Source organism: Fringilla coelebs (assembly GCF_963513975.1).
Source record: "Fringilla coelebs genome assembly, chromosome: 6".
Taxonomy (NCBI): domain Eukaryota; kingdom Metazoa; phylum Chordata; class Aves; order Passeriformes; family Fringillidae; genus Fringilla; species Fringilla coelebs.
Genome location: NC_140034.1, coordinates 45,124,625 through 45,148,174, shown reverse-complemented (window position 1 = coordinate 45,148,174; position 23,550 = coordinate 45,124,625). Strand labels below are relative to the sequence as shown.

The 23,550-nt window shown below is 46.2% G+C and overlaps 1 protein-coding gene across 1 annotated transcript in view; it reads right to left on the bottom strand.

The window, feature by feature from the left end:
- Positions 1 to 656: 656 nt before the first annotated feature.
- The window catches only part of PNPLA2 (patatin like domain 2, triacylglycerol lipase), a 29,270-nt gene continuing 6,376 nt past the window's right edge, over positions 657 to 23,550 (bottom strand). Inside the window, exons 2-9 of the mRNA XM_084207430.1 lie at positions 14,180 to 14,412; positions 13,922 to 13,987; positions 9,748 to 9,957; positions 8,796 to 8,856; positions 7,921 to 8,088; positions 7,349 to 7,481; positions 6,823 to 6,945; positions 657 to 6,010 (exon numbers count right to left, since the gene is read on the bottom strand). Of these exons, the coding sequence (XP_084063556.1) occupies positions 5,746 to 6,010; positions 6,823 to 6,945; positions 7,349 to 7,481; positions 7,921 to 8,088; positions 8,796 to 8,856; positions 9,748 to 9,957; positions 13,922 to 13,987; positions 14,180 to 14,412 (1,259 nt within the window). The 3' untranslated portion in view covers positions 657 to 5,745. The remainder of the gene's footprint in view (positions 6,011 to 6,822; positions 6,946 to 7,348; positions 7,482 to 7,920; positions 8,089 to 8,795; positions 8,857 to 9,747; positions 9,958 to 13,921; positions 13,988 to 14,179; positions 14,413 to 23,550) is intronic.

The window sequence follows — 23,550 nt, the reverse complement described above, 5'->3', positions numbered from 1 at the left end:
AACAAAGTGTCTCCCTAAAGTTTCCGGCTGCCAAAAGCCTGGACAAAGAGGAGCCCGAGCCCTGTAGCGTCCACCAGAGCCGCGCAGCGCCAAGCCCCACCGGTGTGAGGCTCTTGTCCCGGCTCCGGGCGATCCCGGCCGCGGCTCAAGGGCGGCCGTGCCCAGATCCCTGGGCTGGCACCAAGGAGGGCCCCGGCCTTCCCAGAACGCAGGGGCCGGTGGTTCCCATGCGCTCCAGCTGGATACCGGGGCAGGCCTCGGTATCTGTCATAACAGGCAGACACACAACAGCCACTACATCCATTTCACCAGCAAGGAAACAGACTCTCTAGAAAGACAGGTCAGTTTCCTCAAGAGGCGGTCCAGTAATGGAGAAGTTTCAGATTTGCGAAAGAGTTTTACTAACAATTTCACAGGTGCCAAACACCTGCTATTCCCACAAGAAGGTGCTTAATTCCTCCTGGAAACCCGGGTCTGCCACAGATCTCCAATAAACAGAGGCTAATAGCAATTGGGGTACTTAAGCTTGAGTAAATCAGAACTGGACCAAAATGCACCTCTAGATCAATGCCCCCTTTATTTGTGTACTGATAAATGTTGACCCCAAGAGGAACTTGAATGGGCTTGGGCCTAGCAAAACAAACCCACATCATACAGCACATCCAAAAAAATATTTAATAAACCTTTAACCAGCAAGAGAAGCAGCCTACCAGAGCCAGGTATATATATTGAGAAAGTTTTTATTAGAAGATATAGTTCTGCCAAAATAAATAGTTACATTTTCTTCAGCAAAACATTAGAAAATAGAAACAGGAAGGAAAAAAAAGCATCAACAATTTAATACTGAACTTTTAAAGTGACTGTGAACACTACTTAGTGACATTGCCACATAAATACATAACTTGTTATGCTATTGCTGGTTTAGTTGCTGCTCTGATACCAGTAATTTCCACTGGTGGAACCTCCACATGTGTCGTGTGCTTAAGGGTCTTCTCAAACTCAGTGGCAGCAGTGGAGTAGTCCCAGGACACACAAAGCTCAGAGAGCTGCTTTAGATGCTGTTTTCAAGACCAAGAGAAAACCCCAGAAGTGAGAGGTATTTATTTCAAAGTTACATTTCTAAGTCCTCTGTTTGGAACTAGAGTTTTGTGCTCCCTGTGCAGGAGGGCTGATGTGGATCCAAAGAGTGAGGTGGATGCAGTTAGGGGCTGTCCTAGTGGAGCTGCCTGCAGGTTGGAAAAGGAGCAAAGTCCTACCAGCCAGCAAGGGGAAGGAGGGAGAGGAGAGGGGAGCGAGTCCTGCTGCACTCAGAAAAACAGACACCAGAGGGACAGGAGGCCAGAGCCCACTGTAAAGGCACAGCGTGTGTTTGGCACAAACAAGCTGGCTGACATGGCAGCCAGGTGAGGTGGTCCATTCTCTCACTGATTTAAGGAGAAGACAGATACAAAGCTTGAGAAAATTGTTGGCAAGGCCCTCTGACTTTGGTGGCCCTGCCATCCACCACATCTGGAATATATTTAGCAGAAATTTACTATTTTTTTATTCCACTAAGGAATAAACACACACAGAGTTTCAGGTATTTCTCCCACAACTGCTTTGGCAAAAGTGAGAGCTCTTTTCTCCAAGGAAGTAGTGAATTACTAGATAATTTTTATAAATTAATAAAACCACTGGGGAATATAAAAGTACTAGGGGCACCCCAGTGCTGGCAGACAGCAGATTCTCTTTTATTCTCTGAGTGTTGCAGGTACACAGCCTTCCAAGAAGACATGAGAAAACAATTCCTAGGTCCTATACATAGTGGTCAGTATTTTCTCCTATCCCTTGAAAATCAGCTTTCAACAGTATTAGCAGTAGGGCAGGCAGCAAACCAAACCAATTACACTACACACTAATTGTGGGTGTGTGCCTAGGGCAGAGCATGCCATAGGCACAGACTGTTGTACACAGCCTACAGTGTCGTGCAGGTTAGGGGCTGGTTAGATGCACAACAAGGTCACCATTAGCCTTGTTAAAAGCAGCAATTAATAAGACAGGAAGGAGGAAAAAATAGTGGATTCCTGAATGCACAGACCCTTTATGTGAAACAGTGGAAAGGGCAAGGAATCCAGTGAATGCTGTAAGGACCACTGGACATGGACTAACAGATGAATTTTTGTCCAGGAACCTGACCTCTCACTCAACATACACTGGGGAGCCCTGCTGGGCTGCCCAGTCACACAATTTGGAGCAGAAAGGACTGACTGCCACAGATGACCTTGCTCCTATGGACTTGGCAAGTGAGGGTTAATCAGCAATGGCTGCCCAGAAGGTAACTTTGTACACCAAGAGCTACACACAGAACAAGGGGCTGAACAGTTCCAGTGAGCACTACTGTAATAAACCCCTCCATATCCAATCCAGAGCCTATCATAAGGTTTCCAGAAATTTCAAAAAGAGTGGGGTCTCATCTAGACAAGGCAGCACTGCATAACAAAAATCTATTCACAAGCTGACACAGCCTTTTTCTACATTAGTGGGAAAGGTGATCTTCCCTAACTCCTTCATCCTTTGCAATCTGTGATGGATAAGCAGCAGGAATTTCAAGCAAATGGGTGAAACTTTTCAAAAGGAAAATGAGGCTAGTGTCAGGTATTTTTAACAGAACTACAGTTCCTTTATCAGAGCTCAAATCTATAAAGCCAACAGGCTACCACACAATAGCCATTGTAACACTTGGGAGAAAAAATAGGCAAAGAAAGAGTTAATACAGAGTGGTACTTTCCCAGTATCCTTCACACCCTGCAAATTAGCATAGGAAAACAAGGAATTTCCTTGTGAAGAGTTAGATCTTTATTTTTAAAGCCAGGCTTTGATTTGTGGTTATAGTTTGAAGTGTACAAAAGTTTCTGTGGAGAAGTTAATATAATAAATTAAACTACAGATGAGGTGAAACACAGAACAAAACTCAGGCCTTCTACCAGGCACAGCTGTTGGTCTCCTCAAATGCATGAGCCAAAATCCTCAAGCCTTCTGGATCAGAGCACTGGAAGACAGTGGCATCAGCCCAGTCAGCACCGGACCAGTCAGTTCTGATGCAAAAGGCAAGGGATAAGGGTGCCAAGCTGCAACTTCTTAGCACACTCTGTTGCCAGGAGTATTTTGTTTCATAGTTTAGTGGTTTACATAATAACTCAGTGGTTTTACCAGTCCAGGAAGAAGGGATAAAAAAATACTTGCATCATTTTCTCCACCCATATATTAACTCAAAAAACCAAAACAAAACAAAAAAGGCAGTCAAAAGGGCAGCAGCTTCTAAACACAAGATTTTCCTTAGGCAGTTTTGCCCCTCTCAGATGTTTTGCTTCTAGACAAAATGCCTTAATTTCTTGCCACTAAATATCTCTATGTTCTTGCCAATTGCTCTGTGTGCAGATATGTATTTAGCAATCTAAGTAGCTGTGCGTGTGCCATTCCCCCCAAGAAGGTAGTCCAAAACAGTGGAAGAAAAGAAATCCTGTACCAACCCACTAGATGAACACCTTTTCTCAGTTCCAATTTTCATCAAATTAATCTTGCTCCCTCTAAGTGACAGTAGCTTGTTGCTGTTCACTTCCACTAGCATCTAGCACTTTTTTTCTGTGGGCTTTAAACAATCACAAGATCAACTTGTTTGGTAATTGAATGTTCTAACCTGATTTCAGAATCCTCCAATTTTTTCTCTTCCTGTAGTGACTTCCCTGTTCCCTGACTTAATAATGCAAAGCTTAAGACTAAATCTGACTGCGTTAAGTGCAGGCCTGCTTTGTAAACTGCACAGGCCCTTGTGTTACATAGTTTCAGCAAGGGCAGTGGGGTGACAATCTAAGTCACAAGTTCATTCTCGCACTGCCTCCTGGGCAGAGGCCCACTCCATTGCCTCCCAGCTTGGCACAGCCACTGCAGCTAAGTCCTGATGCTTATCTGTCTCCACACAAACACCAAACCTGTGCCCAGCGCACAACTGTGCTCATAGGAAACAGCATCCACCCCGTCACCCACACTGCTCATGAAGATTTACTACTTTCTCCAGTGATTAGCACAACTTCTGTGTTTATTTTCCCTTTCTAAATCTAAGGTGCAAAACAGAGTCTATTAAAAATTACTATTCTGTGTATAAGCTACATAATCAGCTTCTGATACCCTTGTCCTGCTCCCCAGCAAAGACAGCATATGTTTGCTTTGGCCATTGCACACTGTTTGTACTAGGAGAGGTAGAAGACGCCTCAAGTAGCAAGACAAGCAGCAGAAAAAGATACCAAGGAACTGGGTTTGTCAGAGTGTGAAGACTTAAGTCCATGCAATCCCCACAGGAAGCCACGTCTCACCCTGTGAAGAACAGGGAGTTCATACTTCTCACACAAGCCAGGACCAGACCACTGCAGAGAAGGCAGTGCCTCAAGGCAGAGTCCTGCTCTGCTACAGCTCTGGACTTTTAAGGGGCAAGACAAAGAGGAGCCAGTTCCAAGGGACTGCATGTGCATCAACAGTCTTCACTTCTCACGCTCCTGCTATTGCTAGCTGCAGAGCAGGACCTGTGAGCCACAACACGAGACAGGCAAGCTGGGATGCTGGTGTATCTACAAGCCTAAATCCTTCTTGTTCCAAAGCCTCAACAACCAAACTTTTTGAGCAAAAGAAAGATAAAAGCCTCAGTTTGGCAGGAGATCCATTCTGCATCACCCACTTGGAATTTGCCTCAGTTGTACAGCCCCTTAAGGAGCAAACCCCAACTGACCCCTGTCAGAGGCAGCCACTTCCCCAGCACTTGCTGTGACACTCCACCACAAGCCTTTCAAAACAACATGCCCTGCACAATTCTCATCTTCCTACAATCACTTCAAATTGCTTCAGCTGCTAAGCTGATCCTGAGATAGCCAGGCTAAGCTTTTTTCAGGGCAACCCCACACCAATTCCATTCACAGAGTGAGGAATAGGGCCTCAAATTCAACATGTTTCCCTGGAAAAAAAAAATCTGTCAAAATTACTTTTAAAAATAAGCTCAATCACTTAACACTCAGAGTTCAAGTCACAGTAGTTCCCTGACGACCCCAATCAAAAAGGGAGAGACAAGGACAACGTGGATCAGGGAAAACAGATATCTTTTCTACACTTCTGCATTTCCAGTGTAGTCTGCTGCAGGACCAGGTCTGGCTTCCAGCGTGGATGCAATTAAGGGAGAGAGGAAAGGACATGATTTCAGCAAAGAAGAAGGAGAGAGATTTGAAAGCCATGAGAAAAATTGGTTTGGCAAGAGGCTACTTCATCTTTCAGTAGCACAAAGAACTAGGGGTTGTCAGATGATTTAAGGAGAGGAAGCAAGACACATGCTCTGAAAAACCAAGGGAGGTAAAAGCTGTATGAACTTGAGAGCGTCATCTACATCCTGGTTATTTGGCGGTAAAAAGCCAGCGGCAATTCAAAGTGCACTATTTGGGAGAGCCCAGCTGGGTCAGCATCAGCCTGGCCACAGGCAATGGCCAGGCCTCACCACAAGTCTAGAGCAAGGAATCAGCCTGTGTGTGGCTGTGAACACAAAGGTCCCTTGCTTGGCCCAGTGGGCAAAAAACGTCTACAGTCAATTCCACCCAGTCTCCATCCCGAGGAAATCCCCTTTGCAACATATTCTGGAGCATGGGGCAGCCTGCTGCTGAGGGATGAGACTGGTCCCATCCTATGTCCGTTCCCCTTCCCACCCACTCTCATCCCCTCACAGCAGCAGGCTCAGAAGAGTGGCAGGCACTCTTTTGCACAGCCTAGAGGTGGAAGCTTTAACTGAAACCCTTCTCGAGGGAAGAGGGAGGCTTGCATGTCCACGTTGATGCAGAGCAAGCCCAGCATGAGCTGGCGCTGGTACTCCTCCCACTTCATCATGACGTCAGAAACCGAGCGGTGGCTCCTCATCCACATGGGCAGTGCTTCACCACAAGGTGCCGGGGGAGAAATTGGGAGCTTCTGGGGCTCTCCAAGCTCGAGGTGGTAGTAAAGCCTGAAAGGCAAATACATGCAAAGACTCAGTACATGGGAAGTCTTGGGCAGGTCACCAGACTAGAGCTCCACTACCACAGTCCCGTTTTGTACTGAACTGACGACATGATTTTAGTGAGAAGTCTCTGTGTGCCCATTTTCCCCCCCCTCACATCTCTCAGTTATTCAGACCATGAACTCTTTTGGGTAAGAATCACACCTCTGTACTCAAATCAAACCACAGCGGGGCCCCTTGACTATTACTGAGAGAGTTTCCTATTCTCATCCACACAACAGTCTTGACACAGCCTCAAGCCAGGGGTTCAGTCCAGAAGCACAGGCACACACTCAGGCCCAAAGCACTCTGTTGCATTTAGAAACTCTCTTGTGTTCCCTGGCCACCATATTCCCTCCCCACAAAAACCAGGCTTGAGGTAGAAGAGGTCATTTGAACACAAGTACTTCTTGGAAAGGATTTCCAGGAGATCCTGGACCAGCAAATGCCACAAAGACAAGCATTTCTGTCTTCCAGAAGGAGCATGAAATAAGCTGGCAAATCAGACTTACTTTAGGCCATGTCCCCCATAATAGGGGACAATTAGACTTTGTCCCCTATAATGGGACAAAGGAAGGGGACCATGTACTGAGTCTATCCAACAGTTAGGAAGCCAAGAAACCCTGGAGCAGATTTGCATTTCAGCCGAAGTGCTAAATCCTTCTGGTCAATTTGTGGCTTACTTGCTCTGCTCCCGTGGAATAGTCTCTAGAATTCAAAGGTGTAAGGGGAAATGAAGGGCTCCTCCAGAACAGTGCTCTGAAGAAAAGCAGACATACCTGGCTGAAAGATGGCTGCCCAGTTTCTTCTTGGCTTTCTTCACAAGATGGTTGCAGATTTCTGTCATCTGCTCCCTCATCCATCTTATATCCTCAGGGATATCCGGGAGCCATTCCAGCAACCTGTAAAGAGAGAGGAGACAACCATTAGCCGAGCCATGCAAGGGAATATGATTAAAAGAGCACCAGTTCCAAAGTCTCTCTTAAGGCTCAAAAATTTATCACCATTTTCTGAGGCAAGTTCTAGCACACAACAATCTTCTTTCAAGCTAGAAGTAGTGGATGTAACTAAATGACATAGGAAGACAGGAAAAGTTTGGGGTTCTTGGTTTTTCTAGTTTTGTAGGGGTTTGTTTGGTTGGTATTTTTAGTCATGTCTGGTACATGTCAAGAACTTCTTCCCCAGGAATACCAGCAGTGCAGAATTAGAGAGAATCCCACTCTCTGGCCATTCAAACACTACAGCTGCATCAAATACCTGTCTGCCCTGGGAAGAGCACCACTGAGGGACCAGCCCAAGGCTTACCTGACAGTGAAGGAAACTGCAGACTCCAGAGGCAGCATGTAGGGGACCATCATGGCCGTGGCCACACGCACAGGCAGCATGTTGCTCAGGCCAGTCAAGAAACTTCTTCTTTCAGCACAAGCCTCCAGGAGAGCTGAAGACAGAAGAAAACATGGTTGAATACCCCCAGTGGGACACTCTTTTCTTGTTATACCTCAAAAGTTACTCAGCCTGAGGCAGCTACCTCCCATTTCTAAGGAAGTCTTGCTCAGGTTAGTAATTCCCTGAGCAAAGCTAAAACCAGCAGCTTTCACTTTTATCAGACTCTGAAGGAGTGAGCAGCCAGACCCTCTCCTCTCCTTACCATGCAGAACACTGTCAAATGAATCAACCTCTCCCAGTCCAGCCTCCACAGTATGAGCCATGACTTTATCTGAGAGCCCCCCAATCCATCTAACCCTCAGCAGGTGTAATTTCAATCCCTGGGCATGACCAACCCCAGGTATAAACAATAACCACATATCCCAGTGATCTTCTGAGGCAGACCAGGCAGCACAGGAAGATTACCCGTGATCTTCCCCTTTGAATCATACCTTGGTTCAGTCTGGGAGGCAAGTGTTCCAAGATATGCTCTTCAACAACAGCAAGGGCAGTGTTGTCCTCTAGTTGGTCCTCAGCTTCTGTTTCTTCCTCTTTCTTCTCTTCTGGAGGTGCTTCTATGGCAAGGAGAGGACGGGCAGGACTTGGACGATGAAGGAGACCTGAGAAGAGAAGTTATTCTGTAAGGATGACACAAACCAGCTGCCCTGCCTGGCCTTTAGAGTGTCAGTCTAGCTCCCCTCAGGCTGAGGTCATGCCCAGCCCCTTTAGCTTACATCTCTTGTAATGCTTACCACAAGGAGATACAGATCTTGTGGTTTAAGTTCATTCTCTCCTTCCCCATCAGTTCTCACATTTCCCCTTGAAGTTCTGCAGGGTGCTGTTTTGCAGAGTTTTGTTGCTATAATCTGCCAGTCCCCCATCTTGCAGACAAGATTTCCCTCCTTCAGGGCAATCCCAGTTATCCCGGTCTGCATCCCTGTCCACGGACACGAGGTGGCAGCAAGCGCACACCCAGCGCTACAGCGGTTGGAGGCAGGAGAGCAGCGCTCAAGTGTCCTGCACCGGGGCTCTGAGGGCAGCACCACACAGACCCAGCTGCACACGGAGAGCAGCAGGGTGTCTGCAGGAGGTCCAAGTGGCACTGCTGCCCAGCAACTGTGTTGGTAACTGCAAAGGTCACCACTCCACCTCTCCTTCCTGAAGTGCTACACTCATTAATGAGAATTCCATACCCTAGTATCTGAGGCATAGTTCAGTTCTTCCCTTCCTCCTTTCATATGCACCATCAACTACTCTCAAAGCCAAGGCACAAAGTGTGGCACAGAACAGGCAAGTCAGTGCACCCTACAAATAGCCAGTGCCTTACCATTCTTCTTCAGGAAGTGCAGTGCATCTCGATAGCCCTGCTTGCACATATTCCGCAGCACCTGTGGGCAGAGGAAGGAAAGTTTCATGTGGAAACTGGCTGAGCAAACATCTACCACAATGCTGGCTTCAGAGGAATTCTCCTGACTCCTGAGCTATCCCAAGAACAAGTCTCATTCCTGCTAGCCTTGCTCAGTCTTTGAGCAGGAATGGGAGGTACAGCATCAACACACTGGCTATGGTAATCACAGGACAATTTAGATTGGAAGGGACACCTAGAATCCTACTGAAGTGTGGGCACAGAGTTGCAGCTACCCATCTACAGCTGATGCTGCTGGGGGCAGCCTTCACTCAGTCACTCTGACAAGCAGCCCAGAATAATTCCCTGCAGATGCCAGGAAGGGCCATTGTGTTTGCAGATAAAGCCAGCTAAGACAAGAGAAGAGGTGGGAAAAAACTTGCCCAAGTAATTCAGCACCTGAATGCATGCTTACTACATCCAAATGTCAGGGCTGTTTGGCACTTGCATCTTCTCAGAAGTACACAAAGTTTGCAGAGCCACTTGCTACACTGATATAGTAGAAAGGCTTCATACTGGCAGCTCCATCCTTACCTTAACACACTGAAGTGCACATTGGTTTTGATGGCCAATACATCTTTGTTTAGAGTGAGCCTGATTTCCAGGCAAAGACTGCTCTAGAGAGAGCAACATGGGAATACTTTCCGAGCAACTGCTACCACCTGAATTCCAGATATTCGAGTAGAAAAAGAAGACAAACCCTTGTGTAGGTGCTCGAGGTTTAGTGAGTCACTGGGTTGATAATGTAGATTAAAGACAAAGCACAAGATACAAAACTACCGGTGTCTGAAATCTTCTCTTGCCAAAGTGCACACAGTTTAGCCAGTACCCAAGATCTGTGGTCCCCAAGTTCTGGTGTGGCCAGGAAACTCACCTGTGGCTCCGGAGGAAACAGGGCCTTGGAGAGGCGGTAGAGGTTGTGAAGGTTGAACTGGATGCTTGTGTTGGTGACTCTCAGCTCGTGCATATTTGTGGAACTGTCCCGTGGGCATATATCACTCTCTCCCGAGAAAGGAGACACTGTGATTGTGTTCTTCAGCTCATATTGGGGCAAATTGTCAGAAATCCCTCCATCAACATATCTCTGAAATCAAGACAAATGCAGGAACCTTCATTCTCACAACTGATCAAGCAGCTATTTTACTCCATGTCCCTTTTCCTGTTTGTGCCAAGAACTTGGGAAGAGAAAGGAATATATCCCCCAGCACCGGAGGAGTAAAAACCAGTGATGGCCCAGCTGTGTTGTTTATAACAACTCCTTTTGCTATGTGCTTTTTCTTGGTTGAGTGTGCTGCTCACAAGTGTTCAGTAAGAAAGGCACATTCACTTGTGTGACTGCTGACTTACAACTCCTATGCAGTCTGACTGCTGTCCAATTAAATAATAATACACACCAACAACCACCTGCAGTGCAAATTAGCACTGATCTAAGCTGTCACACTGTGACATTGCGCCATTTTTCACTTGTGTTCAAAATTAATAAGCTCAGACACAAGTCCCCACTGGCAGAAGGTTTGTTACCTGTGAGTAAAACCAGCTGATTTGTTGCTAGCAGGCTTATCAAGCAGCAATCCCAACACACGCATACACATTGGGAATCCACTTGCTGTGATGTGATAACAGAGCACAAGGACTTGGGTTTTGCTCTTAACAGGCACTCTCTTATCAGAGAATGTTCTGTACTTCTGTACCATAAACACATTTGTGTTATCCTTGCAGGAAGGGCAACCCCAGTAATATGTTCTCAAAACATTCTTTGGATACTGTGATTGCATAAGGGGCTGAGCAAGATGATCCCTATCACAGGTTTTGGTAGAGTAAGCAACATGCAAAAGATAATAGGAAAAGGATGTTGGTCAAGCCAAAAGAGAAGGAAGCTGGGGGTCTTTGCAGATCAACAAGTCCAGCTGTTGTGAACCTCAGTTACAGAAGAGCTCTGCTGGTTTCATATCAGGGTTGATCCTGCAGTTTGCTGCCTGGATCTGTTTCCTTCCTACCCAAACACAAATCATGGGGCTATGCAGCCCCACTAGAAGCAGCTGTAAACATCTTTCAGCTCTGCTGGGTGAGAAGCTGAGCCAGTAGAGGCTAAACTCAGACAGAGCACAGAAATGCTGATCGAAGGAGGAGGTGCTCCATTCTGTATCCTACTTCTTCCTGTTTCACAGGCAGACTGACCACCAACATTGCTCTTTAGCTGCACAATACCTAGGAAAACATCGGATGTGTTGCCTGGAGGGTGCTTTGCACTTTGTTCTCTCTTGCTCTGGATGGCAGACAAGACAGAGACCTTAAGCAGCTTCTCTGGGCCTGGGAACAGTTCACAGGCTCATGGGCTGAAAGCAGATAAATTCAGGTATAGCAAGCCAGCTGCCATTGATGCAACAGGGTCAGGGTGGACTGCACATTCCCTCCTTGGGAGGCAAACTAAACCTCAGGGCTACCTTTGCAAAGAGCCTACAGCTTCATGGGAGATGGCTTGTGATTACAGTGGTAGGCTACAGCAGCCCAAACTCAGAGCACAGGATATTTTATCCTCATGGCAGCCCTCGCTCACCAAACACTGTGCCAAGACAGGCACTTAGAGACTCCTACACCACCTGAATTTGGACAGTGAAGAAAGTGGAAGGACAGGACAGATTAAACTCAAGGGTAGAATACATCCTCTCAGAAACACTAACACAGCTTGCTCAAAAGATGTTTTCTAACAACAGAGATGCCAACAATCAACAGAACTCTGTCCCCCTTCTAAAGTGGGCATCAGTGTTCCCTAAGCCTAAAGCAACCACAGCAAACTGCCACTGTCATCCTCTTCCCAAAGCTGCTCCACTGAGAGCCAGACTAGGCACAGCTAGAGCTGGAGATGTCTGCCTGACTCCTCTTGCAAGGATGAGATTCCAACATGCTGAGTGGGACCAGAACACAGCAAAGCAGGCAGCATGCACTTTTGTTTCAAGAAAAAGGAGGTAAGCTTTAGTGTTGGACAACACTAGTTTTGCAGTAAGGATGCAGAAGACACATTTCCCTGAGGGTGGCAGCATGATTGCACAGATGCCATTAGAAAAAAGGCTCAACTACAACAGAGCTGACAGGCAAACCCTTCTGACTCCATAGAAACCCAGGAATACACAGGCACACCCCCCTCTCTGGTCCACTGCTTCCAAGCAATGCTGATTCACATTCCTCAGTAAAGTTCAGCTGCTACTTCTTTAGATTTGCCTGAACCTCCAGCAGCCCAAGTGTAACCACTCTCCAGCCTCCTGCAAAGCCCAGAACAGCCCAAAACCACAGGCTGGAGCCGCCAGCTGCCTGCAGGCACAAGCAGCAGCAGCAGCTTTAGGGGATGGTTCATAGACTGGGGTGCCCACTTCCATTCCCTTATCATGTCATCCCGTGCACAGAGCCCCTCACTCACATGATTTGACAATCAGCTTTGTGACCCTTGCCAGGGATTCATCTCACCCACAGGCTGCAGACAATTCACAACTACTGTGTGTGCTGGCAGGTCAGTTACTGACTTTTAGATTTCTCAATATTTAAGTTGTTGGGGTTTTTTAAATGCTCCTGCCCATCTCCATGAGACTACCAGACCTCAGAGAAGTGAACACAGGAAAAAATTTAGGAGGAAGACAAAATGTGGATTTTGCACCTTGCACACAGTAACATTGCCTTGAAAAAACATTGCCTTGTGCCAGCTCTGTCAGTTTATTCTGTGGCAAATACAGTCACCACAGGCATGCTAAGAATCATGAATTTCTGTTTCAAAACCATTTCCCAAGTTCATACCCAAACCAATTTAACCTCTCACCTCACCCACAATCCCCCTTCAGAGCCATACTTTTCTGGGGAAGAGGTAGGAATTAAATTTCCTCATCTCATATTTCCTCCCCACCTTTTCCCATGAGAAGTTATCCCTCAGTGTGCCAGGGCAGCTGCACATTCCAGAAACCCTGATGCTGTACACAGTTTTGGAATGGTGAGATTTTTTTCCTGATGCACAATGACCTTAATTAGCCCCCAAAGAGGTGTAAGGCAAGAGCCACTGCTATGGCCCTACCAGCTGAAGGGAAAAAGCCCTGGCAGCAACTGCTGAGTGAACACCAAACCATTACTGATTCTGTCACTTCTCTGAAGGGCTGGATAACACTGGACATCTCCTCCAGGTCATTTCCCTGACCAACATGCTTGCACAAGACAAAACCAGCCAAGCTGTGTATTATGCAGGAGCAAAACTGACCTCACTTTCAGGACACAGGTAGCAATCAGAGCAGATCTGATGCTGTGCTCTGACATACAGGGCACTTTGGTCAGATCACTTATGGTAAATCAGGGCACATATTTTATAACAGTTCTCCCTCTCACTTTTGACTGTGTAGTTTGCAAAATCCCTGCCCTTTAATGTGGTCGTTAACCTGTGTAGACAAGGGAAGCCAAGTTCAACCAGGACACACTTAAAGCATGACTGCAATATCCAGAAATGCTGCAGCTCTGCACAGCTTTCACATAGTTTCATTTCTAATATGCAAACACAGACGGATAGATTGCTCTTGGGCCTTGGACACAATTCTAAGAGAGCTGTGGCGTGCAGCAGAGCATTATTGTCAGAGAAAGGACAGGAAGAATTCCATGGAAAAGAGGGCCAGTATCTACACCATTAGTTAAAGCCCTGCAGAAAGTGTCAGGAACATTGTAGAGGGACTACACTCACGACTTTTATCCTGGGTGGAACTTCTTTCCACATGCAGACAGCTGGAGTCTCAGTGATGGAAAGTGTTGTACCATGCAGCCATGAGAACACTCTGCTAAGCCAGCAAGCCCTTCCCCAGACTGTATATATTACTATATGTTAAATCCACTGGTCTTCAGGACATTCACAGTCAACTGCGTGCAGCAGTGGAAAGAAGGCCTATCCACTGCTGGAAGTTGTTTATTTGGGAATTTCTTGTGTCTCTTCAGATAAATGCTGCCAGCAGGCACACAATAATATTGTCAAAAGCTACATTACTAGTATGTAATTTAATGAAAGACCATCTTAGTATCTTACTTACCACTCCACGCAAGGTTGGAGGTATCAGCCCACAGTAGACAGGGATAAAGGCGCTGCAGATACAGGCCTGAGGGAGAAAGAGATCCAGAATCTAAGAATCAGATCAAAGTCTACTGAAACTATTACTGTTCTCAGAACACCATGCTGGCATGTGCTGACTGCAGTAATTATACTTCAGTACTAAGGACATTTGAAGACCATGGCAAAACAAAACTGCATGCAGCTCCTGCCCAGCCCTCTGCAGTAAGAGTGTATTCACCTGGATCAGTTCCTCCTTGGAATTGAAGTCTGACAGTATCACATTTTCCCCATCAGAGACGCGTGTCAGGGAAATACCCAAACGTCCTGCTGCAATCTCATGCCCATTGTCTGGCAGCATCTTGGAGACGGATGTGCGAATGGTTTTCACCATATTGAAAGAAGGGTGGAGTGGGCCCAAGAATCTCTTCCGGGCTTCTTTTGACGCCCGAATAATGCTGGCACCGGCCTCACCTGCAACGAGACAAAAGCACCATGAAATGCTACCAAAACCAGTCTTCTCCTTTACAAAATTAGGCACAGGAGAGCCTCATTCCCACCCTTCCACAGAGGTTTCCTCCCATTGGTTAATACACAACTCAAACCGAGAGGTTATTTACAGGGGATGTTAGAGAAGTCATGGAAGTTTGCTGTCTTGGCCCTCACACACCCCCATCACAAAGAACCAACCTCCTTTTACTTATGTTTTATGAAGTCAAGGAAGATCATGAGCATCTGACTATTTCTCACACTAAGGCCTCACACTGTTTTCCAGATCCTGTTGCACTAGCCAGTGCAGGGCTGGTGAAAACAGACTGAGAAAGAAAATAAGGCTGATACTTCAATAGTTTTGAGCTTATGGAGAAATCCATTTCAAAAACATATTCCAATAAAGCTTTTCTAGTAAGCATCTTTTTCCTGACAGGAAAACGAATCATCAGCCAGCAAGCAGAAGTGCCAGAATAGGAAAGCTGGTGCTTTCCAGCAAAGTGATCCCAACTCTACTGTGAGTGTCAGCCACATCTCAAGTGAGCAAGAGGGACTAATGCTCCATTAGGACTTAGCTCCTCCTGCAGAGCCTCTAAGGTCCCATCCCTTCCATATCCAATTCCACAGCACTAAACTAGGCCCTGATGGCAAGCAGGACTTGTGAAGGAATGCTTGTTTTACCCTTTCACACAGTGACCCAGCTGGGTTTGAGAAGAGACATCCCAGATGCACAAAAGGGAAGGTATCTGCTAAGCCCATTATCTCAGTCACTCAAAGCTCCATCTGGCAAGCACATCAGACCTCTCCAATAAGAAAAAAGAGATAGAAGGAAACAAAAATACAAAACTATGGCATCCAGCATTTTTCACTGACTGACTACTGCCTCCACACACATCCAGCCATAATGAGATACAGTAGTTCCTCTAAGTACTAGCTAATCACTGCATTGCAAGGAGTGTCAGGAACATAGAAGTGAGAAGAATGTGAGGGGGAGAATTAGAGAAACCAGGAGAAAAGAAGCATGCTTTTACAAATTAAGACTCCTCTCCAATCAAACTGAAGGTCATTTCCTGGAAAAGGACGAATGACTACCAGTTTAAGCCAACATGAAATCCCCTCATTTCGCTCTCCCACTCTGTTTCTCAATTGCAAAAACAAGGCAGAAGAATGAAAGAACTCAAGTTAGACCCAGGTTAATAAATACAATGGAGATAAGAGCAACAACCCTCAATGCTATGTTGACACATCCCAATCTTTTGCAATACACGTGTGCCAGCAGCATGTTTTCCATCAATGCTGCCTGGGAACGTGATTCTGGGCTTAGGAAACCCACCAACACCAGGAGCTCAAGCACGCAGAGAACTGGACCCTTGAACATGACCAGAGATTCTAAGGTCAGGATTTTAGGCACTGTGAGGTAGCAACTTAGCAGAAAAGCCAAAGTTCCCCCTCTGAAGCAATTTTTAGCCCTGTAATCCCAGTCTTCAGTCCTAGAGCAATGTTTAGCAGTCTAATTCTGATCTTATTTACTCAATTAGCAGTAAGCCATTGAGCCCAGCCTGTTTCAGATAGTAGCCACACAATTCAACATCCTTTTCAACATGGAAGAAGTCAGCCCCACAGAAATACACTTTATGATCACTGAGACATTAGCACTCAAAACGCTCCCTAAGACATCTTCATGTCTGTCAAGGGGAGGAAAAACACCAAAAGAAACTGCAATCAAGCAAAAACAGGAGGAATCCCAGCCCAGCACCTTAGTCACACTACCTCATAAAGGAAAATCCTCTGAACTGAGTGCCTTGCAGGGAATTGTTGGCTTGGTTGAAACCCCCATTGTGGGGGGTGAGTGTTGAGCATGCAGCTGAGGAGACATGCCTGTGTGCAAAAGCTGTACTGGGGAGAGTGTGGATTATCCAGGAGATGGTGCTTGCTTACGGAATGATGATTTCAAGCTTGGCATCTCAGTGTGCAGAAAGACGTGACAGCAATACTGAAAACAACTGCAACTAAATGGAGCTTGTGACTGTTTGAACAAAAAATGTGAGCTGGAAGGGATTTGGGTTTTTTTAAGAAAAACAGGAGAGCAAAGTTCTGACTATGCCAGGAAACAGCATTTGAGGGGAGCCCCGAGTTGCAGCTGCCTGGTCTATCAGTGTTTCATACCCAGGAGGGCAAAATGAGAGTATTGCTAATTAGCACGTTAATTCTTTGAATACTTTCTGGGTTTTTTTTTTTTTGTTTTTATTCCTTTTATACATGTGTGAATACATGCATACTCACAGGAGCTTTGAGGCACTTCTGTTTAGACATCTATGATTCTGTAGAACTTGCTGAATCACTTGCACCAAAGCTGGATGTGGAATTGCTCTGTGGGAAGACACGGGCACAGGGTGACCTGCAGTACCACCAGCTTTCTGGGAAATAAGGCCAGCTGAGGGGTCAGCCAAAGAAGCCAGGTTTATGTAGCAAGATCCATGACACATGACAAGTCCTCTTGGAAATATATTTGGGAGGAGAGAAAAGAAGTGACAGTGTTTTAATCCTGTTACTACCAGAAGTGCTATTCCAGGAAAACCGGCTCAAGTTCTGTTTGCAGTCCCTCAGAGGGAGCAGCTGAATTAGAGGCAGTCAAGAGGGACAACTCCTACAGGGGTCAGCCAACAGCTCTCGATTATTTCTAGGACTAGTCCAGTGCCAGGTGCAGCCCTTAGGAAAGATTCTCATTGTTTTTTATGGATCTGGTGATTCATGACACAGAGACATGTGAAAAAGCTGAATTAAATTTGTATTTCCTTATTGAGGTACATACCACGGGGCAGAGGCAATCCCTAGCAGTCAGCAGTGTTTGCTGTGAAAACATTTCATTCTTCTCACACCAACCAATGAATTCAACACCTTTCCCTATACAGATTTACTAAGCCAATATTCCTCTAAAATGTTGCATTAATATATGTGGAATATTTAATTTTCATTAGTAAACCCACATTCCTCCTTACCCCCACCCCCATCACTGCCCCACTTGGTGTTGTTATACATAAACCCAAGTACTGCAGGGCTATTGCCCTTATCTGAATTTCAGCTGTGATGACGCAAAGTAGCATCACACAGTTGTGCCCTGAAACACCCTAACATGCCCCTTGCCAGAAAAGACAGGCCAGCTGCTCCCCACTCTGCTGATTTGTCATCTGCAGTGGCTACAAGGGGCAAGGTAGTGGCGACCATGGGAAAAGCCTGAAGGCAGCTGCTAGCCCACACTTCATTTTTAAGCTGTATCAATCCAGCCTCACATTAGCTTATTGACATGGGGTTAGACTGCTCCCTTTAACAACTGACTTTCATATCTATCAGCCATGCTCAATCCCAAAATAAGCCAGTAACTAAGTCTGTACTGCCTGACATCCCCTAAACTCTAACCTGAAAAGCATTCAAGCAGCACGTGCTATTTATAGCTGTAAACAAACACCCCAGCAGAGCAGCCTGCTGTTCCTCTGCCTCTGGGACAGCAGAGCTGAAGATGGATCACCTAAAACTGTTGTTAGCCAGGCAGATGGGGAGACCCTTAACTGCTGCTAAGGGCTCTGGGGTGAAACAGAAAGGCTACTCCAAACCTGTGCAGTGCATGAGGATGAGGACCATCGCAAAGCCTAAACACTGCTCGACAGGAGGGGTGACAAGTGGAGAAGAAGGGTCTCTTCAGATCCACACCAGCAGCAGCAGGGCTTTGGCACCAAGGGCACCATGATGGTCTCCTGTTAAACCACATGTTAGACCATATTGGTATCTATTTGCCCGCCAGTAAAATCACAGATGACCCATGAAGTATTTCAACTGGAAAAAAAGTGTCTAAGACACAGACAAAAATAGGAGCAGAGCAAGCTAAATAGGGGGAAGGGCATTCTGAATATTCAATCCTGCAGCTCACCCATGACACTGCAGGTCTCTCTGGGAGAGCTCTGTGCCAGCACAAAGATCACCTGTGCCAGGGACATTCCCGCTCCCTGCCTAGTGCAACAGTAAATAGGATATAAGTCTAAAGGAAAAGTTCTCCAACAGGGATGGAGAGCAAAGGACAGCACAGAGAGCTGGTGGATGTAGGGGCAGCACTCTGTCCCTGCTAGCAGGAAGCACAGAGAGGTCACACCCCAGACTGCAGATACCATAACTTGCCTGGACTAGTGGGGCAGGCAGGAAACTGCAGATCCTTACTAAACCTGCTTCTCACTGAACACCAACAAATGGACTCCTTCCTACACATCAGCAACACTCCTCCCTCCTCATTCCCATTACCCAGCTAAGGCTCCAACTGGCCCAACAAACCAACAGCTTTGAAATGAAGCCAAGTAGCAGAAGAAAGCACAGGTACTTTTTGCTATTCTCCCAGTCCTTGGACAGCCCTATGCCTTGCTCAGTTTGGAATCACATGACCAAGCTATTTTGACTGTAAGATTTTCAGGACAGGAGTCCTGCCAGCCCTGTGTACTATAACCAGAGACCTCATTCCAGAACTCCTCAGGTTCTGCTCAGCTCTCTGTTCCAGGGACGTCTGTGCGATACTCAGCATGGATGTCCCTTTTAAGCATACCCAGCTAAAATCTTCACATTTTGCTTTCAATGCAGCTGGTCACTGAATACTGCTGGAATTGTCATTATCCCACTGCTAGATACTAGTCTGGATGTAAATTTAGGAATAGAATGAGTCAGAAGGAATTTATTAGCATGATCTTCCCCAACATTAATTTATCTTGGTTGCCTGTCTCTTGCTATTTCAGCTGTTCTGTGCCACATACGTGCAAGAGCTAAAAGTCAGTCTCTACAATGAGCAGAGGTTTCAGGAGAGCTGTTCCATGTTCTTCCAGGGCACATCCTTACACTGCTTCAGCTCAGCATGCACAGGTCCTGCACTCGCTTCTTTTCTAAGCACCGAGAGCAAGCAATACACATGCCTTCCTGCCCGGCCTCTCCCAGGAGATGATATAGTCCTAATTACAACACTCTCCTGTCACCAGCCCAAAAGAAACCCACAGAAATATAAACAGAATTTTTCAAACTGACATCTAGAAAATAATTAACAGAGAACATTATTGGATGTTTCCTCACGGGTAGCTCAGATCATCATGAAGTACACATTTGTTCATCCCAAGGAGCAGTGCACAGCAATGTGCCAGTGACCCAAGGACAACCCCAATTCTCGTGGGCAATGACCTCAGTTTATGGAAGATCCCACTCCTTGGGTAGACTTCTGTTCCACTTTCCACACTCATGCTGAACTGATTTCTACTTATTGTCCCAAGAGAGCAAAAACCAGCCAACATTTCAGCCAAGATAAACAAAGGCCAGCTTGTCCTGAATGGGAACCTGACCCAAGATGTTCCCTGATGGTCCATCAGAGAGGCTGAAGAGATGTCAAAGGGGGCCCCAAAGACAAATCCATGCCAGCAGGAAATAAAGAGCAATTTTTTACAACCTGCCCTTATTAGAAATGCTCAGGTGATAAGTGTACCCCATTGCTGGTGACAGCTCTTTAACTTCCATCTAAAATCCTGGAGAGACACCTAAAAGCACTGGCTGTGGAAAGAATATCCCTCACTGGCCAGAAGTTGTAAAACTGCCGCTATTTGACACAAATAAAAAAACACCCATTTTCAAACATTGGAGGCTGAGGGATGGCAGCTAGCAGTGAAGTCTTCAAAAGCACCAAGTCTTCTCATCTGTGCACATCCTTCTGTAAAGCAGTTTGATTGAGAAACACCATGTACCAGAACAAGCTGTTCCTCTAGGACTTCCCTAATTTTTGTTGTTTTGATGTATATTTTTTTATTTAAGGTCTTCACTCAAATCTCCTCTCCAACTATTTTGCTGTCAGGTAAAACACAGTTCAGCTCACTTGGCTCCAGATAAGACATACAAAAAGGAAACTTATTTTTGCATTTGGTGATACCTAGGAGGTAACACAACCCCCCTCACAACCACACCCACTCAGTTTACAGACTGTTGTTGACCAGCTGTTCCCTGTGGCAAGATCAGGGGCTCTGTGCAGGGATTTAACCTTAGAGTTCAACAAACAAACAACTTTGTAAAAAGAGTTCTTGGAAAAGCCTGGTTACCCGAGGTACATAATGGCGTTTCTCTCCCCCTTTGCTCGGGAATGAGAGGCACTGACACCTACTGGAGCAACTCCTAGGGATCCCTGTTAGACTACAGTCAGCAGCACCTATTCTGACCTTACAGGTAGAGCAACTGCAAACAACAAGAGAGACAGCTTTTCAAGTAAGGCCAGCTCTTGCAGCCAGAGGCAGATGCTAAAAGAAGGGCTCAGCCCACAATACCTTCTGGTTCAGATTCTTCACACTCAGCATTGCTTAGACCAGACATAAAATGCTTAGCCCAAGACACACTGTGCAGCAGGAGGGCTACATAAATCCAGATCATTTGCAACTGCTTCAGAACCAGAAGCCTACCTCTTAACAGGTTTGTCCCAAGATGTTTGCTTTTCTATTTCAACTTGTCGGGGGGGAAGCTGTCAGTTATGCTACCTGTTTAAATAAAGCCAAACCAAAAAGAGACATTTTTCCCATTTGAGCCAAAAGATATGGTTAGTGTGCTCTAGATACTAGTTAATAGATGAGCCAGAGCTATTGCCACATGCTAGATATAAGGAACATAAGATGAACACTTGCTTTTAAGTTGCCAGGGGTTTTCCCTCTTGCACAGAGCAGCTCACGAGGCAGCGCACAGCGACTGCCACATGCCCATCCATCAGCTGGTACCTGCAGGATACGACCCTCCTGCAAGCCCAAGTGCAGATGCACCAGTCATACCTCACCTTAAGGCCCATTGTTCTGCTTTGCACAGAAACAAACAGGAAGAGCAGGCATAAGAACTCACAGGCTTGATGAGGTCTCTAACTAAATTTCTGCACTGGACTTGAAGTGTTGGCACACCAAAACCTCACTAGAACTGCTGTTCTGCAAGCTGAGACTTGCTTTGTTTCTGCGGTCAGGACGGGAGCACTTACTTCTGCAACACAAACCCGAAAACAGGGCAGCTGCTACTGTGAAAAATCGATAGGAAGGGCAGGAGGCAGCTCAGTGCAGGCAGCCAGCCAGGATCGCTCTGTCACAACCACAACAACAACACCCACTAGTCTAATCTTTCCCTACTGTAATGCCCTAATATATGGCTTAATGCTGCATTCCTGGTCATAGCATTAGAGAAATTAAATGACTTTACAGTGCATGAAAAGGAAAAGCTGCTCAGGACCCCAGGCAAGCTGAACTGAAAGTCATGTTCCATCTTCATCCATGCATCAATCCCTGTCAATGCTCTAGTGCAATTCAGACAGCACGGGATGACAAGAAAAGGGGATTCACAGAATATACAAGGTGCAGCTCAGATCCTTGCTGCTCACTTTGGGCCAAGTAATACTGAGTTTGAAGCAATTTTTTCAAAAACAAGTACTCATCCAGAGAAAGCTGGTGGAGGGGAGAAAGAGACCAAAACCCATGTTGTAATGAGAAATTACCTTTTTCTCTGGTCTGCCCAGAGGCAGAAGTGGTGGCTTTTGGTAGCTATCAGCCTAAGCCCTGCAGAAAGCTTTCCTATGCGGTTTCAGGGGGCAATTGTTTCATGTTCAGAGATGACACCAGAGACATGGCTGGCTCTGTCGCAAAGTAGCCCATCTTCCTCCCTGTCCCTTCCACTGTACACTTGTGTGACTGCTAAAACCCTAACACAGATGAAAGGAACAGGCCTGACACCCTCCACCAGCTCTCAGCCTGCATCATACCCAGCTCTCATGCTCACAAGGCTCACCAACAACCGCTCCAATCCACGCCAAGCCCCTCCTTGTGCACCTGTGAGGGCACTGCCAGCTGGGCCTGCTTTGCCCTCCCTTCTCAGGCAGGTCAAGTGTCACCTTACAGCCCAAACTCTTCCCCACTGGCCCTGACACAAGCAGGGCAGACTCCAGCAAGGAAGTGAGAATCAAAAAGCTCAGTTTCCAAAGCATTCCTCTGGCTGAGTTTCCAAAGCAGTTGGCATTTTGATCTAGAATGATTCTCATTTTCTTGGAGCAGCATCAGGCAGATCACAAGGTTAGGATGCATACCTTGAGAACCACGACAAGAAAATCTAGAAACTGATGCTACCTGTCTCCCAGAGACATCAGCAGTGGACCCCCAGCCAAAACATGACTGAGGTTCTGAAAACTACTGCGTTAGCAGGACAGGAGCTGCTCACAGAGGGTTGTACAGACCCCAGCAGGGGAAAAGCCTATGCTCAACCCTTCCTTCAGGGCTTAGCACACAAACAAGAACAGCAAGAGACAGATGTTCAGATGAACATTTGACACAAGACCTCTTTTGTGTGAAAAAATATGGCTAGTAGTTAAATGCTTCCCTTAAAGATTATTTTACCAATCCTGCAATGTAAGAACACTAGGATAGATAAATCAGTGTAAATCTCTGTGCTGACAGCCCACTCTGAAACAAGACTCCAAGTTTTTTCATGCATAGCATAACTATGGCAGCCTGAATCCACACTCTGCCTCCATAATACACAGGAATTTTTTTTTTTTTGGCCAGGCCCAGCACTGAATCAGCAGCATTCAATAAGCCAGCAAGACTGGCCCTTGTAATTAACATATGCAAAGGGATTCCTGATTCATTTACATTGTCAGATGTCACCTCTTCTACTTCAGGATGCTAAACTAGATAATCCACAGGAGTGGCAAACTAAGAGATTGCCAGAACCTCCAATGCTACAATGATATTCAGTCCTTTAAATCCTAAGCCTAAAATAGGCCTCCAAAACCAATATCACAAACTTCAGTGTATGAAAAGGAAGAGAATGGCTCATTCTCAGAAGAAATCCTCCAGGTACAGCACAGCTAAAAGCCTGGGAAACAGTGGCAGAAGACACTTCATGAAGCTTGCAGATTCCAAAGGTCGTGTCAGGCAGAAGTCATCATTGGGGATCTGGCCTTTATCTGTACCAGAAAGCACGACCAGCTCAGCTCTGGGACAGTGCCAGAGGGCAGCACAAAGCCCTGGGTTCTAACCAAGCTACCAGCTCCCACACCTGATGTAACTGCACCACAGATCAGCACAACCCCAGGGACAG